Here is a 19,364-nt window from a genome sequence, read left to right on the forward strand (position 1 = left end):
TTTCCATGATTAGAAGTTCTTCGGCCTCATTCCCACCTTCCTGGACGTTCCTTGGCTCCCCCAGAGCTCTTGGGATCTGTGGGATCGTGGATTTCTGAGTTTTCCTCATAATTTGGAGCAGTATCCGGATTTTTCCTCATTTTTTCCATGATTAGAAGTTCTTCGGCCTCATTCCCAACTTTTTGGGGACATTTATTGTTGGCCTTGGCACCTCCAGAGCTCTTGGGATCTGTGGGATCCTGGATTTCTGAGTTTTCCTCAAAACTTGGATGGTTGTCCAGATTTTTCCATATTTTTCCATTTTTCCCACTTTTCCCCACGTTTTTCCATGAGGAGCCGTTCCTCAAATGTAACAAAATTCGAATTTTCCCCTAAATTGCAGCACCTCCCCCAGGTGAATTTTCCTGATGGAAAGAGGAATCAGTTCCCAATCCCAGGAAAAGTCCCCTGGAAGCTCCTGGAGTGGGAGTAAATGTTAATAGTTTTTAATAAGAGTTTTTAATTCCTGCAGAGTTTTTAATAATCCCCCCAAAAACAGAGCTGAGGTCCCACATGGACAGGTTTGGGAATTAAAATCCTTTAGAAAATGAAATTTCCCAGCTCCAATCCATGGAATTTTCAGCTGAGGAAACTCCAAAAATTCCTGATGAAAAGGGAATTTTACACAGGGACTGGGATTTTGGGTTGAGTTGTTTCATTTAAAAAACCCCAGGAATGTTTTTAATTATTTTAATTAAATTTTAATAATGTTATTAATTTTTTTCTTGTATTTTAGGGGATTTTCCAAAGGTTTCTCTTTAGGTTTCCACCCCAATTTTCCATGGATTCCATGGAAAAACCCAGTGAATCCATCCTCAGAAATCCCCTCATCATTCCATTTTTAATTGGAAAACTCCTTTCCCTTTTCCCCCAGGGATTTTATGTTAAAATCAGAGAACACCGCCCGATTTTAGCCCCAAACATCTGCTTTGGGACAGTTAAATTCCCATTTTTTTAAGGAATTCACACTTCCAAAGGCTTGGAGTGACACCTAGCGACGGCCTGGGACAGGCAGGAAAATCTGGGAATGAATCCAAAAGGATTCCTGGGCTTCAACAGCAAAACCCCAAAGTCATCCCCGATTATTTATGGGGAGAAAAATCGGATTATTTTCATTTTTGAGGGAAGTTTTAGTTCTTTGTTTGGGGGTGGGATGCTTGGATTGGGAGGAAAATTGATTTTAAAAATATTGGAATGCTGGGATTGAAGATTCCAAGGAAATCAAGGGGGAAAAAATTCCCTTTAAAATAATTTGGCCTCATCCTCACCTGATTTTGCTTCCCAGGTGGGAAAATAAAGGGGAAAGGTGGAAAAAATAATGGGAAAATTGATGTTATTCTGGGAATAAATGGATTTATTTGGTATTTTCCTGGGAAAGAAAAGGCTGAGTGGGATAAATAACGGGAAAATGGAAGTGATGATGGGGATAAATGGATTTATTTGTAATTTTTGTGGGGAAATAAAGAGAATACACTGGCAAGAATTAGAAATAAATATAATTATAAATAAATATTCACATTACAGGTAATTGATCACGACACAGACAACACTGATGAACCTCAGATGGCAAATGGATGTTTAAAAACCTGGAAGTTGCTGACACCTTGGAAAATTCCTGTTTTGGAGCAGGATATTTTGGGAAAAAAACACTCCCTGGTAACCCCTAGGCATGCATTCTAATAATAATTATAATTATTAGAATAATAATGATAATGATTGAGTTCAACATGCTAAAATAATTGAGTTTTTGTAGGATTTTAGTTTTGTTTTAGGAAAAAAAAAAACCTTGAAATGTTCAAAATAAAAAAAAAACCTTCTGAAGATATTTGATCTTCAGTAATTAATTAATTAATTAAAACAAGAATAACAAAAAAAAATAAAATTCCAATGTAACTGATCCCTTTGGTATTCCTAATTCCTAAAATTCCTAATTTTGCTAAGCAAAAAGAAAGAGAAATCGGCACTTTTTTTTTTTTTAATTTTCATTTTTTTCTGTGCCATTTGAGTTGGGAAGGAGGGAATGGGATGGGAATGAAAGTGCAGAGTGCCACAAACACCAAAATACAAAAAAAAAAAAAATAATCACCAAAAAGACATTTAAAAAAAGAAATTTTACATTTCCAAAGTAAAAACTGCTCAGGCTGCAGCTGGCACAGGGGACTGGGAAGGTTTTGGAGCAGCTGCCACTGGAAAATGTTGGAATTCTTTGGAATTCCAGGTCTGGAGATGAAGAAATCACATCTGAGTCCTGTGGGAGCTCTGCCTGTTTTGGTGTGGGCAGGACTGAAGGGAAATCCCAAATTTTGGACGTGTCACTGAGAATTAATTCAATTTTAGTTCCTCCACAAGGAATTTCTGCAGAGGAGGAGGGAATTCCCCCAGCTCTGAGCACCTAAATGTGAATTTTGTTTTTTAGTGTGCTGAAAAGAGAAAGAAAAGTTCTCCAAATTGAATTTTTGGGGTGGGGGAAATCTTTTTTTTCTCGACTACCCAAATTTCACTTTTATACCTTAAACCCCCACCTTTGGTTTTTGAACTCCCACTGATCAATTTCTGCTCATTTGTATTAAAAATAAATCTAAATTTGGAGCAGCCAGGGAGTTCTTGAGCGAGTGTTGGAGGGAAATGAGCTCAAAACTACACCTGGAGGCTTGGCAAAGCCAAAAAATCCTCTCCCAAAATAAGAATAAATTTAATTTCTGCCAAAAGTCAGGCGCCTCCCTTTGATTTTATTGCCTTTCAGAGAGCAAAACAAGACAGAGGAGCTGAGGGAATGATTCCATTCTCTGCCAAATGCTCTCCCTGCAGCCATCCCAGGAAAATCTGATCCCTGTCCCCACCCTCTGCAATCATCTGCTCCCAGTCTGGGCTCTTCCCTCCGTGCCAAGCTGGCATTTCCTTGCCAAGGAATAAACAGCAGCCTCATTTTAGTCTTATCAGCCTCAAAACTCAGCATGACCTTTAGCAAATCACCCTCAGAATCGGTTCCAACTTTTCATTGCAGCTCTCTCCCCCCTTTTCTCTACTTTTTGTGTTTTGACACCTTTTGTTTGCCTTCAGTCCTGGCATTTGACCTTTTGCTGTGCTTTCTGGCACTTGTTTTATTTTATTTTTTAAGCATCTCTAACCATGCCACATCAGCAGCTCTCAGGGAGTGTCAGGGTGACAGAATGAGTCGTGCAAAATCTTTTTAAGAATAATTAACCCCTGACTCCAATTAACTGCTCTTCCCTAAATCCAGCCAGCATCCCAAAGCCTGAGGGGAATCATTTGTTCCCAATGTTCTGAGGGAGAAACTGAGGCAAGAATTCCATTTTAGCAGCTCTTCCCACTCAGTTCTGCTGGAATTATGGATCCACAGCTCCAGGCTGGGATTTGCTAAGCCTGTCCTTGGATATGGAGTGGGAGATTCCAGGATTCTGCTCTTCCCTACATCCAGCCTGCATCCCAAAGCCTTGGGCCCAATGTTCTGAGGGAGAAACTGAGGCAAGAACTCCATTTTCATGGGATTCTCCCCGTGTAACAGCAACCAGAGTCCACCATCCCGAGGCTCCTTGCCGAGGCTTTCAGGGGATGCCGTCCTTCCTCTGGCAGCACTGCGAGGGCGGCACTCCCCAGTCGTACATGTAGGAAAGCCTGAGCTTCACCTCCTCCTTGCAGAGCTTCCCTTCCTTGGCCAGCGTCTGGTGCTTCTCCAGCATGTCCTCGATGCTCTGCTTGTGAGTCACGATGTATTTGTTGCTGCAGCCGCGCGATTTGTACTCGGTGTCGAAGCGGGGGTCGTGCACTCTCTTCACGTCGATGGGCGCCAGCCACACGCCCAGGGACACGTCCTCGCTCTGCCACAGGTTCAGGTAGTCCCTGCTGAGGCGCAGGTAGCGCACCAGGTCGGCGGAGATCACGTAGCCGCCGCCCAGCGCGTAGGGCAGGTAATAATCGCACAGCAGCCAGGCGCTCTCCTTCCACTTCCCCCCGGATTTCACCCGCCCGCGGCCCGAGAAGAAGCCCCAGTAGAGGCGCCGCGGCTCCTTGGCCCTCAGCTCCTCCACCAGCACGTCCAAGCGCACGAAGGTGTCGTCGTCCGCCTTGAGGGCGAACTGGAAGTCCAAGTGCGCGTCCAGCCACACGTAGGTGGCCAGCACCTTGGCCGTGAGGTTCTCGTAGGAGTCGCGCAGCTCGGGCAGCAGCAGCAGGTCGCGGTGGCGGCTCTGCTCCAGCTCCAGGCTCCGCAGCTCCTCGGCGCTCAACCCCGCCGTGCCCACCACGAAGCGGCTCCAGACGTGGCCGTGAGGCGCCTGCCGCGCCGCCGCCATCCACGTGCTGCGGATGATGCTGCGCCGCTCGCTGTACTTGGGGCCGCTCATCACCACCACGGCCACGAAGGCGCTGCCCTCAGGGCCGGGCGGGGGCGCGGCGCGGGGACCCCGGCCGGGCTGGCTGTGCGGGAGCGCCGGGGGTGCCGGCAGCGGGCGCAGCCCCTCGGAGGTGCACTTGGCGAGGTAGAGCAGGACGGCGGCGCAGAGCGAGAGCCCGCCGAGCCCCAGCGCGGTGCGGTGCCGGCTCAGCCGCCGCAGCGCCTTCATGGCCGCGGGGCCCCTCACGGCCGGCGCCGCCGCCACGCCCACCCCGTTTAGGCGGGAACGGCGGTACGGCCGCCGGGAGGGGATAAGCTTTCTGCGGGAGCAGTCACCGCACGCCGGTGCGGGGCTGCGGCGGTTTCATGGCTCTCCTGCGCTTTCCGCGTTCCCCTCGGGAAGCGGCGGTTCCGTCCCTGCTCCTTCCGCGGCTCCGGCGGTTCTCGCACCGGGGCAAGGGGCGGGAGGAAGGGCGGAGACCGCAGCGCCTGAGGCGGTGGCCGCCATCTTTGAGTAGGGTACGTGAGTCCGAGGAGGAGCCAACTGGGGTTTGGGCGCTGTGCCGTGGCCGCGCCTTGTGCATGGAATCATGGCTTGGTAAAAGGTTGGGATGGGCTCAAAGGCCATGCAGAGCCTCCCCCCGCCATTGGCAGGGACACCTTCCACTCTCCCAGGTTGCTCCAAGCCTCAATGTCCAAGCAAGCCTTGAGCAATTCTAGGGATGGGCAGTCGCAGCTGGGCCAGGGGTTTGCCTTAGATGCTCTTTAAGGTCCCTTCCAACTCAAATATTCCACAATTCAATGAAATCAGCCACACACACAGAGACAGGAATCAGTAGGAAATCCCCGTGTTAACAACCGAGATAACGACGCAGAACCCGCCCCTTTGCCCCCGCTCTGCCGGAAATGGCGGCTGCCCTCACCTAAGATGGCCGCCGCGCCTTCCGCCGCGCGGCGCAGTGACGAAACTTCCGCCTCCTCCCCGCCGCCCTCCGCCCTGGCAGCGCCGCGCTCCCTCAGGGGCCGTCAGGGGCCGCGGGCGCTCAGCGGCGGCCGGGCCCGGGCTGAGCCTCCCCGCGGCCGGCACGGCGCTCGGGGCAGCGTCCGCTCCCTGCCCGGTGACTCCCGGTGAGTGCGGGCGGCTCCTCCCGCAGCCCCGCGGGGATCGTGGAGGGCTCCGAGGGGTTCCGGGGGCTCTGAGGGGTTTTGAGGGCTCTGAGGGGTTTTGAGGGCTCTGAGGGGTTTGCGTTCCTTGGTGCGCTCTCTGTTGGATTTGGGATTATTTTTCCCTGGAATGGGGCGGGATGGCCCCTGTGGGTCACTTCCAGGGCAGGACAGTCAGATTTTATGGCTCTGTGACAGCTCCTCCCTGCCGCTCTTTCCTGGGTGTTTCCAGCTGTGCTTTCTCTTGGCTCTGCCCCTGTTAGTTCCATATATTTATTAATTACCAGGCTTTTTTAATGTCTGGCATCAAAAGCTCCTCTATTTTTGTGTAGAGTCCTCTGAATTTATTCTTGTGTGTATATATACAAGTATATATGTACAAATGTGTATGTATATACTTGTGTATATATATATATATATATACTTGTATATATTTATACTTGCATGTATATAAAGTATATACCTTTGCACATATATGTGCTTTAATATATACATATATATTAAAGTTTACATATAGACATATGTATAGGTATACATATATGAATAAGTTATGTGGATGTATGTATATAAATAAGTTATGTGCATATATTTGTATGTATTTAAATTACATACAAGTAGTACATATATTTATGTGTATATAAATAAGTTATGTACATATAATGATATGTGTGTTAGTAATTAATACTTTGTGTAGGTTATTTTAATTTCAGTTGTTCATTAATGATCTCTTGCTGCAGAGTTTAACTTGGTTTTTCTCCTTTTTTCCTTTTAGATCATTTAACCCACAGTGACCTTTTGCTTTGGAGTTCAATTGTTTTTTTCTCCTTTTTCTTTCTTTTAGACCCCACGTTGATTTCAGCAGCCGATAAATAATAAAAAAACTTAAAAAACCCATTAAAAAGTCCCAAAATGATGTCAAGACAAGCTTTCCTGTGCAGCCTGGGCTCCCTTTACCTGTCCCTCCTGTTCATCTTCCTGCTGATGGACGTTTATGCCAGGCCTGCCAACCACTCGGTGCTGAAGGAGAGGGCAGGGGAGGCCAGGGAGGAGAACGAGATCCTGCCCCCCGACCACCTGAACGGCGTCAAGATGGAGCTGGACGGGCACCTGAACAAGGAGTTCCACCAGGAGGTGTTCCTGGGCAAGGAGCGCGAGGAGTTCGAGGAGGACTCCCAGCCCCGCAGGAACAGGAGGAAGCTGGTGGGCATCTTCTCCAAGTGAGTCTGGGGTCTTTGTGTTCACTCAGGGGCATTCAAGGCTCCTTTATTTCTTTGTGTCTGGGTTAGGAGGGACAGGAGGAAGGCAGGAGCCTCCCCTGAAATGGAGAAATGAACCCCTGCCTGCTGAGGGAGGCAGGAGCCTCCCCTGAAATGGGGAAAATGAACCCCCCCCCCAAATTGCTGTGAATTTTAAATTAAGGGGCTCTCAGGCAACAAAAACTACAGGAGCAGGAATAACAGTTCTTCACTAGGGAAGGAAATAAAAGGATAAAATGAACAATGCAGTGAACTAAAACAGCACTGCCAGAGGCAGAGCACAGCCTGACACCCTGTGGGTCAGGGGGCTGGCAGCAGTGCCACTGGAATTGTGGCTCAGCCCTCCTGCAGTGCCAGGGTGGTTCTGCTGGAGCAGGGATCCTGGAGCAGTCCCATTCCCACTGGAATTGTGGCTCAGCCCTCCTGCAGTGCCAGGGTGGTTCTGCTGGAGCAGGGATCCTGGAGCAGTCCCATTCCCACTGGAATTGTGGCTCAGCCCTCCTGCAGTGCCAGGGCTGGTTCTGCTGGAGCGGGATCCTGGAGCAGTCCCATTCCCACTGGAATTGTGGCTCAGCCCTCCTGCAGTGCCAGGGCTGGTTCTGCTGGAGCAGGGATCCTGGAGCAGTCCCATTCCCATTGGAATTGTGGCTCAGCCCTCCTGCAGTGCCAGGGGTGGTTCTGCTGGAGCAGGGATCCTGGAGCAGTCCCATTCCCATTGGAATTGTGGCTCAGCCCTCCTGCAGTGCCAGGGCTGGTTCTGCTGGAGCAGGGATCCTGGAGCAGTCCCATTCCCATTGGAATTGTGGCTCAGCTCTCCTGCAGGGCCAGGGTGGTTCTGCTGGAGCAGGGATCCTGGAGCAGTCCCATTCCCATTGGAATTGTGGCTCAGCCCTCCTGCAGTGCCAGGGCTGGTTCTGCTGGAGCAGGGATCCTGGAGCAGCCCCATTCCCACTGGAATTGTGGCTCAGCCCTCCTGCAGTGCCAGGGCTGGCTCTGGGCAGGATCCTGGGCAGTCCATTCCCATGGAGTGGCAGCTCCTGCGTGCAGGGGTTCGCTGGAGCAGGATCTGGAGCATCCATTCCCATTGGAATTGTGGCTCAGCCCTCCTGCAGTGCCAGGGTGGCTCTGCTGGAGCAGGGATCCTGGAGCAGTCCCATTCCCATTGGAATTGTGGCTCAGCCCTCCTGCAGTGCCAGGGCTGGTTCTGCTGGGCAGGATCCTGGAGCAGCCCCATTCCCACTGGAATTGTGGCTCAGCCCTCCTGCAGTGCCAGGGCTGGTTCTGCTGGGCAGGGATCCTGGAGAAGGGTGCACTCTGCCTCTGAAGGGCCAGGGGCAGAGGCAGCTGCTGCTCCTCTGGGAAATCCAGTGGGAAGCTGTGCTGGTGTTCCAGAATCTCAGATTGTACCCAGGAATGTTTGAGATCTCAGATTGGATCCAGGAATGTTTGAGATCCAGATTGGATCCAGGAATGTTTGAGATCTCAGATTGAATCCAGGAATGTTTGAGATCCCAGATTGGATCCAGGAATGTTTGAGATCTCAGATTGGATCCAGGAATGTTTGAGATCTCAGATTGAATCCAGGAATGTTTGAGATCTCAGATTGAATCCAGGAATGTTCGAGATCTCAGATTGGATCCAGGAATGTTTGAGATCCCAGATTGGATCCAGGAATGTTTGAGATCTCAGATTGGATCCAGGAATGTTTGAGATCCCAGATTGGATCCAGGAATGTTTGAGATCCCATATTGGATCCAGGAATGTTTGAGATCTCAGATTGAATCCAGGAATGTTTGAGATCCCATATTGGATCCAGGAATGTTTGAGATCCCAGATTGGATCCAGGAATGTTTGAGATCTCAGATTGGATCCAGGAATGTTTGAGATCTCAGATTGAATCCAGGAATGTTTGAGATCTCAGATTGGATCCAGGAATGTTTGAGATCTCAGATTGAATCCAGGAATGTTTGAGATCTCAGATTGGATCCAGGAATGTTTGAGATCTCAGATTGGATCCAGGAATGTTTGAGATCTCAGATTGGATCCAGGAATGTTTAAAATCTCAGATTTTATCCTGGTAGCAATCCCTGCCTCCTCCCCCTGGGCTCCCATCTCCCCGTGGGTGCTGTAGCTCTACTAAAGTCTGCAGGATGAATTGTTGATTTTAATGCTTTAAAAATTGGGTATTTTAATTCATATTTCTAAATTGGGACTGTGGATCAGTCAAACTTGGAGTTTTTCATTAATATTTTCAAATTCCCCCTTGTTTTGCTTTGTTTCAGCACTCTCAGACAGCAGGGGGCACAGTTGGCTTTATTTGCATTTTTAATGAAATCACCTCCAATTAACACCACAAGGGGGAGAAACTTTCAGAGCTTCATTTGGTGCCAGCTTGCATGAATAAATTCATGTAAAATAAATTTAAAAAATTAAATAAAAAATAAATAAAAAATAAAATAAAAAATAAATTCATTAAAGTAATGATTCAATAAATACTAAATAATACTGAAATGATAAAAGCAGCTCCCTGGTAGAGGTTGTGAAATTGAAACTCCCTAAATCTGCATTTTTGGGGGTTGTTTCTCTCTTTTTTCACATTGAGTTGCCATTTCAAGGCAGATCACATCTTGAATAATTCAAGTTTCAATCAAAACAAGTCAGTGATGGCAGCAGATAAAGGCAGAGTCAGACTGGGCCCTCTGAACTCTGGGTTGAATTTGGGGTTTTTTTTTTTGAAAAGAGTGGTTTTGATGCCTTAAATAGAATTTGAAATGGTCACCAAATCAAATCTGATTTTTAGTGACATTTTGAATTCCAAAGAGTGGGTTGGAGATGCTTTAAATAGAATTAGAAATGGTAGCAAAATCTGATTTTTTTTAGTGTTCTTTTGAATGTTTGTTTCATGCTCAAAAAAAAAAAAAAACTTTCAAAGTGGCAGAAATTTTGATTTATTTTTGGTTTTGAACTGTTAATTATTGAATTAATTTCTTAATGAAATAAGGATTGATCAGATTGGATTTTCCTGATAATTTTGATCAGGGAAAATTGAATTCTGCAGCTCTGAATCCAAGAAATTCCAGAAAACTGATGGAGAACAAATAGATGTGCAATGTTCAAATGTGTTAAAAAATAAAAAATTCAATTAAATTTGAAAATAAAAGGGCTTGGAAAGAGAAATGAAAAGAGAATTCAAGGAATGGAAGAAAATTCTGAATTTGGAGTGACCCAAAATTCCATCAGAAATTATTTGTGGGGAAAATTCCCTCAAATAAAAAAATGATTTAATTCCAGGGGAAAAAAACTCATTGAGTAATAACCAAAATCTTACTTAAATTAATTAAATTATTTACATTTAATTCTGAACTAAAGGCTGAACTGCCACTTGTTCCCCACACAGAATCCAAAATTTTCATTTTTCTGTGAATTTTTTGCTGAATGAAACAATTTAGAAACTAAAACCCAAGCAGACTTTTCCCTGCTGAGCTCTGAACTGAAATCCTGTTTGTTTCTCCTCCCCAGGGTGGATGTAAATAATGATAAAAAAATCAGTGCCAAGGAGATGCAACGCTGGATCATGGAGAAAACAGATGAACATTTCCAGGAGGCCGTGGAGGAGAACAAAATGCACTTCAGAGCTGTGGATCCTGATGGGGATGGTAAAATCACCATTTTCCACTCAAAAAAAAATCACTTTTTAAGTCACTTCTGGCATCTAGAATTTATTTTTGGGATCAAATTTAGGTCTGGAATCCCAAATTTGGATTTTTGTGGGAAAGGATGTTTCTCTTTGTTTCATAAAGAAATGAAAAGAAATTAATAAATTGAATTTTTCACCAAATTTATGGCTAAAAAAAACCCCCAAAAACAAATCAAGTGACAACTTTTATGTTGTCAGTCCTAAAATTCAGTGTGGGGTTGTGGTGTTGGACGAAAAAAACTTGGGAATTGGCAAGAATTCAATCCAAAATTGATCATTTCAGCTCGAAATGTTCTCAATTCCAGGTCACGTTTCTTGGGACGAATATAAAATAAAATTCTTGGCAAGCAAAGGCTTCAATGAAAAGGAAATTGCAGAGAAAATCAAGAACAACGAGGAGCTGAAAATAGATGAAGAAAGTAAGTGCAGGATGGGGAGTTTGGTCTTAAAACCTGGGGGGGAAATAGAAATGGGAGGGAAATGTTTGGGTTGTTCTGCAAAATAATCAACCCAAATTCTGCAGTTTTTAATGAAAAATGTGCTGGGAAAATGAGATTTTTTTTTTTTTTGTTGAGGAGTTTTCCTGTTTTCCCCCTTAATAAAAAAAAAAATCTGCTTTTTTTCCATCTAAAATTTGGTGACAAGATGACATTTGTTAGAGGGATATTCTTGTTTTTCCCTTAAAGAAATCTTTAAATTGATTCTAAAATGAGCCCCAAAAATTAAGTCAAAAGACAGAAATCCTTTCGACATCCTGACCAAAATCTGCCATGAAAATGGCAATTTTTAAGGGGAATCTGCCATGAAAATTGCAATTTTTAGTGGCAATCTCCCCATTTTCCCCCTGAAATAAATTTGAATTTACTTGAAAATGCTCCAAAAAATTGAAGTCAAAAGACACAAATCCCTCATTGCTCCTGACCAGACTCTGCCATAAAAATTGCAATTTTTAGGAGGAATCTGCCATGAAAATTGCAACTTTTAAGGGGAATCTCCTTCAAAAAAAATTTAAATTTCCTCTAAAATCCCCCTAAAAAACTGAAGTCAGAGGACACAAATCCTGCATTGTTCCTGACCAGAATCTGCCCTGAAAATTGCAATTTTTAAGGGGAATCTGCCCTGAAAATGGCAATTTTTAAGGGGAACATGCCCTGAAAATGGCAATTTTTAGGAGGAATTTTCCTGTTTTTCCCCTTCAAGCACCATTTCAGTTTCCTGTAAAATCCCCCCTGCACCTTTCCCTTTCCCTGCAGGGATGAGTCATTTCCAAATTGCTTCGGTGACATTTTCCAGTGCTCAGAAAACGCCTGAAATGCAGAAAAAAGGAGCTGAGAAGGTGCAGGGAAATCACCTGGGGCCGATTCCAGGAACCCCAGAGCTGCTGAGTCAGCGCCTCGAGGCTGCACCTGAGCCCCAAAATCTTCTGTAGGAAAATCAAATTATTCATCCTCCACTTCCTCAGGGGTTTTTTTCTCCTCCTCCAAGCACTTTAAAAGTGATTTTTGGTTGTTTTATTTTAAATCAGAAGCACCTGGGGCCGTGGAGTTTAAGGCGCTTTCTGTGGATTTCAGGCTAAAATTGGGCTTTAATTAATTGATGGATATTGGCAGATAATTGGATTGTGGGATGAGATGAAGGAATTCCATGGGATTTTGGTGCTGATTTTTCTGTTCTTACACCCCTAATTCAGCTTTTCCTGCAGCAAAAATGTGGAATATTGTGATAAAAATCTGCAGGTTTAGGCTTAAAAAATGTCATTGATTAAACAACTGAGAGCGTGAAAGGAAGGGGCTGTGACAGATTAAATCCTAAAAATGGATTGTGACAAATCCTAAAAATTGATTGGGACAGCTCAAATCCTCAACATTTTGACAATTTAAATGCTAAAAGTGGAGTGTGATAATTGAATCTTAAAAATGGATTGGTACAATTGAAATCCTAAAAGTGGATTGGGACAACTGAAATCCTAAAAATTGGTTGTGCCAAATCCTAAAAATGGATGGGAGCAATTCCAAGATTTGGGATGAACTGAAATCCTACAGAGGGATTGTGCCAAATCCTAAAGATGGATTGGGGCAATTCCAGCATTGGAATGAGTTGTGCCAAATCCCAAAAACGGATGGGGACAGTGCAGGGTTTGGGATGAGCTGCAATCCCCAACATGCAGGTGCAGGGATGAGCTGCAATCCTAAAGCTGGGCAGGGGCAGTGTTTGGGATGAGCTGCAGTCCCAAAGCCAGGCAGGGGCAGGGATGAGCTGCAATCCCAACCGTGCAGTGCAGGGTTTGGGATGCAGTCCCAGCCATGCAGGGTTTGGGATGCAGTCCCAGCAGTGCAGGGTTTGGGATGCAGTCCCAGCCATGGGTGCAGGGTTTGGGATGCAGTCCCAGCCGTGCAGTGCAGGGTTTGGGATGCAGTCCCAGCCGTGCAGGGTTTGGGATGCAGTCCCAGCCATGCAGGGTTTGGGATGCAGTCCCAGCTGTGCAGGGTTTGGGATGCAGTCCCAGCCATGCAGGGTTTGGGATGCAGTCCCAGCTATGCAGTGCAGGGTTTGGGATGCAGTCCCAGCCGTGCAGGGTTTGGGATGCAGTCCCAGCCATGCAGGGTTTGGGATGCAGTCCCAGCCATGCAGGGTTTGGGATGCAGTCCCAGCCGTGGGTGCAGGGTTTGGGATGCAGTCCCAGCCATGCAGTGCAGGGTTTGGGATGCAGTCCCAGCCGTGCAGGGTTTGGGATGCAGTCCCAGCCGTGCAGTGCAGGGTTTGGGATGCAGTCCCAGCCATGCAAGGTTTGGGATGCAGTCCCAGCCCCGTGGGTGCCGTTGCAGCGCAGGAAGTGCTGGACAACCTGAAGGATCGCTGGTACCAGGCGGACAATCCCCCCCCGGACCTGCTGCTGAGCGAGCAGGAGTTCCTGTCCTTCCTGCACCCCGAGCACAGCCGCGGCATGCTGCACTTCATGGTGCAGGAGATCGTCCGCGACCTCGGTAAGCTGGCAATTCCCGGGAATTCTCTCCCTGGATTCCATGGATTGCCATTTTTATTTGGATATTTGGGGCATGCTGCACTTCATGGTGCAGGAGATCGTCCGCGACCTCGGTAAGCTGGCAATTCCCAGGAATTCTCTCCCTGGATTCCATGGATTGCCATTTTTATTTGGATATTTGGGGCATGCTGCACTTCATGGTGCAGGAGATCGTCCGCGACCTCGGTAAGCTGGCAATTCCCAGGAATTCTCTCCCTGGATTCCATGGATTCCCGTTTTTAATGTGGATTTTGGGAGGGGTTTGCATGGAATAGTCAGGTGGAGTTCCTTAGATTCCTGTTGTATCCATGGATTCCCATTGTATCCATGGATTCCCGCTGTGTCCATGGATTCCCATTGTGTCCATGGATTCCCATTGTATCCATGGATTCCCGTTGTGTCCATGGATTCCCGTTGTGTCCATGGATTCCCGTTGTATCCATGGATTCCCGTTGTGTCCATGGATTCCCGTTGTATCCATGGATTCCCATTGTGTCCATGGATTCCCGTTGTGTCCATGGATTCCCATTGTGTCCATGGATTCCCATTGTGTCCATGGATTCCCATTGTATCCATGGATTCCCATTGTATCCATGGATTCCCATTGTGTCCATGGATTCCCATTGTGTCCATGGATTCCCATTGTGTCCATGGATTCCCATTGTATCCATGGATTCCCGCTGTGTCCATGGATTCCCGTTGTGTCCATGGATTCCCGTTGTGTCCATGGATTCCCATTGTATCCATGGATTCCCATTGTGTCCATGGATTCCCGTTGTATCCATGGATTCCCGTTGTGTCCATGGATTCCCGTTGTGTCCATGGATTCCCGTTGTATCCATGGATTCCCGTTGTATCCATGGATTCCCATTGTATCCATGGATTCCCATTGTGTCCATGGATTCCCATTGTATCCATGGATTCCCATTGTATCCATGGATTCCCGCTGTGTCCATGGATTCCCGTTGTGTCCATGGATTCCCGTTGTATCCATGGATTCCCGTTGTGTCCATGGATTCCCATTGTATCCATGGATTCCCGTTGTGTCCATGGATTCCCGTTGTGTCCATGGATTCCCATTGTGTCCATGGATTCCCATTGTATCCATGGATTCCCGTTGTATCCATGGATTCCCATTGTGTCCATGGATTCCCATTGTGTCCATGGATTCCCGTTGTGTCCATGGATTCCCGTTGTGTCCATGGATTCCCGTTGTGTCCATGGATTCCCATTGTGTCCATGGATTCCCATTGTGTCCATGGATTCCCATTGTATCCATGGATTCCCATTGTGTCCATGGATTCCCATTGTGTCCATGGATTCCCATTTTTATGTGGATTTCGGGAGGGTTTTGCCTGGAATAGTCTGGTGGATCCCATGGATCCCCATTTTTATGTGGGTACTGGAAGCGGTTCAGTTTTTTCACAGATCAGTAGGAAATACCCATTTTAATGGGAATTAAATGAATACATTTTAATTTTTTGGTGTTTTTTTAAACAGGAACGAAGTGAATCTGCTGTAACCACGTGTGTTTTTCCCAGATCAGGACGGGGATAAGAAGCTGACCCTGTCAGAGTTCATCTCCCTGCCCGTGGGCACGGTGGAGAACCAGCAGGCCCAGGACATCGACGACGACTGGGTGAGGGACAGGAGGAAGGAGTTCCAGGAGGTCATCGACGCCAACCACGACGGCATCGTCACCATGGAGGAGCTGGAGGTGACTCCTCCTCCTTTTCCTGCCAAAACACACCTTTAAAAACATCAACAGCTCGCTCACAGCTCATTTTTTTATTTAAACATTGAATAGTTCCATTGAATTTTAATTTCGTGTTAATTTCATGTTATTTTCGTCTTATTTTCGTCTTAATTTCGTCTTAATTTCGTCTTAATTTCGTCTTAATTTCGTCTTAATTTCGTCTTAATTTTATCTTAATTTCATGATAATTTCATGTTAATTTCATGATAATTTCATTATAATTTCATGATAATATCATGTTAATTTAGTGTTAATTTCATGTTAATTTCACGTTGTTTTCATTTAAAAATAGTCTGTGGGAACAGCCAAGAAAGCAGGAAAAAGGAGAGAATTTAGGTCCTGAAAATTGATCGTTCTTAATTTTTAACAGGATTTTTTTTCCTGAGTTTGGTTTGCAGCCCAAATTCCAGAAATATTTCATGGAATGAGCTGAAAAAAAAAACCAAAATCAGGATTTCTGTGGGAACAGCCAAAGAAGCGGGAAAAATGAGAGAATTTAGGTCCTGCAAATGAATTTTTAACTGGAATTTGATCCTGAGTTGAATTTGCAGCCCAAATTCCACAAATATTTCACGGAATGACCCAAAAAATACTTAATTTCTTTGGGAACAGCCTAAAGCCCAGGAAAAAAAATAGAATTTAGGTTCTGCAAGTTGATTATCCTTAATTTTTAACTGGGATTATTTGATCCCAAGTTGAATTTGCAGCCCAAACTCCACGGAATGACATAAAAAATCCCCGATTTCTTTGGGAGCAGCCCAAATACCAGGAAAAAGAATAGAATTTATGTTCTGCAAATTGATAATCCTTAATTTTTAACTGGGATTTTTTGATCCTGAGTTGAATTTGCAGCCTAAATTCCAGAAATATTTCATGGAATGACCCAAAAAATGCCAGATTTCTTTGGGAACAGCCTAAACACCAGGAAAAAGAATAGAATTTATGTCAAATTGATAATCCTTAATTTTTAACTGGGATTATTTGATCCCGAGTTGAATTTGCAGCCCAAACTCCACGGAATGACCCAAAAAATCCCCGATTTCTTTGGGAGCAGCCAAAGAAGCAGGAAAAAGAATAGAATTTATGGTTCTGCAAATTGATAATCCTTAATTTTTAACTGGGATTATTTGATCCTGAGTTGAATTTGCAGCCCAAACTCCACGGAATGACCCAAAAAATCCTCGATTTCTTTGGGAACAGCCCAGAAACCCAGAAAAATCCCCCATAACCCCCTTTTTACAGCCCTCTCCCCGTCCCTGGGCTGGGGCAGGCGGTGGGTGAGTGTCTCAGGCGGTGTTTCCGTGTCCCCAGGAGTACATGGACCCCATGAACGAGCACAACGCGCTGAACGAGGCGCGGCAGATGATCGCCGTGGCCGACGAGAACCAGAACCACCACCTGGAGCTGGAGGAGATCCTCAAGTACAGCGAGTACTTCACCGGCAGCAAGCTCATGGACTACGCCCGCAACGTCCACGAGGAGTTCTGAGCTTCCTCCTCCCCCTTTCCAGAACTTTCTGTTCCGCTCCCAACCCCCCCCCCCAAAAAGAAGAAATCCCAGGGATAAAGGATTGAGCCAAGCAGCGGGAATTGGTGGTGGCAGATTCCCAATTTTCCGTCCGTCCCGGCGCCTTGGAGAGGCTTTTCCTGCTGGAAGAAATGGTGGGAATTCCTGGATTCAGGTAGTTTTCCTCTTTGGTTTGGGGGGGGTGAAGCCAGCTGGAATTCTGGAATATTCCCTGGTTTCCATCAGCTGCTGATGGAGGGGATCCCAGATAAATGTTGGATTTTGGGAAGGGAGCAGTGATTCCAAGGAATGGTTGTTACCCATATCCAATTCCATTTGGGAAATTTAAATTTATTCCATCAGCTGCTGATGCCAGGGGATCCCAGATAAATGTTGGATTTTGGGAAGGGAGCGGTGATTCCAGGAAATGGTTGTTATCCATACCCAATTCCATTTGGGAAATTTAAATTTATTCCATCAGCTGCTGATGCAGGGGATCCCAGATAAATGCTGGATTTTGGGAAGGGAGCGGTGATTCCAAGGAATGTTTGTCCTCCACACCCAGTTCCATTGGGGAGGCTCCTTAAATCTCGGCTGCTGATCCAATAAAATTTGGATTTTGGGAATTCCCGTGGTTCCAAGGAATGTTTGATCTCCTGGGAATTGCCCTCACAACTGCTGATCCAGGGAATCCCAAATAAAACTTGGATTTTGGGAAGGGAACGATGATTCCAAGGACTGTTTGTCCTCCATACCCAATTCCATTTGGGAAATTTAAATTTATTCCATCAGCTGCTGATGGAGGAGATCCCAGATAAATGTTGGATTTTGGGAAGGGAACGATGATTCCAAGGAATGTTTGTCCTCCACGCCCAATTCCATTTTCCTTAAATTTATTCCCTTGTTGCTCTCACACCTGCTGATGCAGGGAATCCCAAATAAAAGGGGAATTTTGGGAATTTTGGTGGTTCCAAGGAATGTTTGACCTCCTGGGAATATCCACACTCAATTCCAGTGTTTTTCTCAACTTCCTGAGGATTTGTTGGGAATTCAGTGGAATATTTTTCAGGGAGCTGTGGGGAAGAATTTATTTGAAATGTTACAGAAAAACTTTTTGGAATTAAATTTTAAAAATAAAATAACATTAATTAAGATAAAATTAATATAAAATGACATTTTTTTTGTTGACATCTGCACTGGGAATGGGAGATTATGGCTTTAAAATATCAGATTTTGGTCAAAAATCAAACAACTGGGAAGTTTTTTTGGGAATTTAAGCTGTTGGACAGAGCAGTGGGAATTCCCATGGAGTTTGATGGCTGCTTAATTAAGATTCACTGCTAAAATTAATGAGCTCTGTGCTAATTAATGCTGTTGATGAGCTGCTGATGATGATTTGGGGGAAATTCCAGGCTTTGGGTGAGCTCTTTCCCAAATAAAATTGATTTTTTCCCTCTGCTTCCATCTTTCCTGGGAAAAACCCCTCTTTGGGAAAGAATTCCTGAAAATCGGAGATGTTTTATTTGATTAAATTTATTCTTAATATAATGTAAATACAGGGATTGCTGTCCCTCTTTCCCTTTTCTTGCTCTTTATTTGATGTTTTTATTAAATTCCTTGGATAAAAGATTTTATATCTTTTTGTTTTGATTTTCCATTAAATATTTCTCTCCATGCTTTGGAAATTCTGCTGCTTTTAAGATTTGTCAGGGTGGGGTGGGTAATAAGAGGAATAAATTCCGTGGATAATCTCCGATAAAACGAGTTTAAACACAAAAATTCCAGTAGAATCATAATTTATTTTACTGATAATTGTAATTTATCTATGAAAAGATTTTTGCCAACACCATCCTAATTTAATTTTGGGACAACATGAGCATGGAATCTCTAATTCCCACTATTTTCTGGAGTCGGTAAAGGTAAAGCTGCAATTCCAGGCAGCTGGAACACCTAAAATTGAGATCCCGGATTCCATTCTAAGAGGGGGGAAAATTAAATTCCTTAATTCCCACTATTTTGTGGATTCAGTGGTGCCAGGGAGCTCTCCTAGAAGTTAACTGAGCTCCCGGCTCCAACTCCAGCAGTCTGGAAAACCGAATTCCCGAATTGCCAGCCAGGGCATTCCCACAGCGCTCCTCCATCCCTGCTTTTCCAGCCATTCCCATCGGGATTTCCCTCCCTTGAGGGCTCCTTTTACCCCTTAAACCCATCTCAAGCTCAGCATTTCCTTTTCCTGCCGAAAAACCCCAAAGCGGGAGCGGGAAGGGGCGTGGAGAAAAGCGGGAATTTCCCTCAAATGTCCCCGCCCGGAGCCGTTCTCGCTCGCGGGGCCCTCACAGCGCCCTGAGGGGAGCGGAGCCGTGAGGGGAACGGACCCGTGAGGGGAAAGGCGCCCTCAGGAAAAAGGCACCGTGAGGGGAGCGGAGCCGTGAGGGGAAAGGCGCCCTCAGGAAAAAGGCGCCGTGAGGAGAGCGGAGCCGTGAGGGGAAAGGCGCCGTGAGGGGAGCGGAGCCGTGAGGGGAGCGGAGCCGTGAGGGGAAAGGCGCCCTCAGGAAAAAGGCACCGTGAGG

The 19,364-nt window shown here is 45.8% G+C and overlaps 2 protein-coding genes across 2 annotated transcripts; one reads left to right on the forward strand and one right to left on the reverse strand.

Annotated features, from left to right (window-relative positions):
• Positions 1-1,459: 1,459 nt before the first annotated feature.
• Positions 1,460-4,904, reverse strand: B3GALT6 (beta-1,3-galactosyltransferase 6). The gene has a single exon (XM_009095677.4). It carries the CDS (start codon positions 4,620-4,622, stop codon positions 3,606-3,608), a length of 1,017 nt encoding a protein of 338 aa, XP_009093925.3. The 5' UTR covers positions 4,623-4,904; the 3' UTR covers positions 1,460-3,605.
• A 454-nt stretch (positions 4,905-5,358) lies between these two features.
• Positions 5,359-18,423, forward strand: SDF4 (stromal cell derived factor 4). Its single transcript, XM_050982530.1, has 7 exons — positions 5,359-5,521; positions 6,399-6,774; positions 10,333-10,469; positions 10,816-10,929; positions 13,336-13,494; positions 15,074-15,249; positions 16,600-18,423. The coding sequence occupies exons 2-7, from the start codon at positions 6,467-6,469 to the stop codon at positions 16,774-16,776; spliced, it is 1,071 nt and encodes a 356-aa protein (XP_050838487.1). The 5' UTR covers positions 5,359-5,521; positions 6,399-6,466; the 3' UTR covers positions 16,777-18,423.
• The last annotated feature ends 941 nt before the right edge of the window (positions 18,424-19,364 follow it).

The sequence above is a fragment of the Serinus canaria genome, chromosome 21 (assembly GCF_022539315.1).
Source record: "Serinus canaria isolate serCan28SL12 chromosome 21, serCan2020, whole genome shotgun sequence".
Lineage (NCBI taxonomy): Eukaryota > Metazoa > Chordata > Aves > Passeriformes > Fringillidae > Serinus > Serinus canaria.

What these genes read in the sequence shown, in the direction of transcription:
- B3GALT6 (XM_009095677.4), bottom strand. Translation starts at nt 4,622, where the DNA reads ATGAAGGCGCTGCGGCGGCTGAGCCGGCACCGCACCGCGCTGGGGCTC.
- SDF4 (XM_050982530.1), top strand. Translation starts at nt 6,467, where the DNA reads ATGATGTCAAGACAAGCTTTCCTGTGCAGCCTGGGCTCCCTTTACCTG. An exon ending in TGTGGATCCTGATGGGGATG is followed by an intron (nt 10,470 to 10,815) that starts GTAAAATCACCA and finishes TCTCAATTCCAG; the next exon opens with GTCACGTTTCTTGGGACGAA. An exon ending in GGAGATCGTCCGCGACCTCG is followed by an intron (nt 13,495 to 15,073) that starts GTAAGCTGGCAA and finishes TGTTTTTCCCAG; the next exon opens with ATCAGGACGGGGATAAGAAG.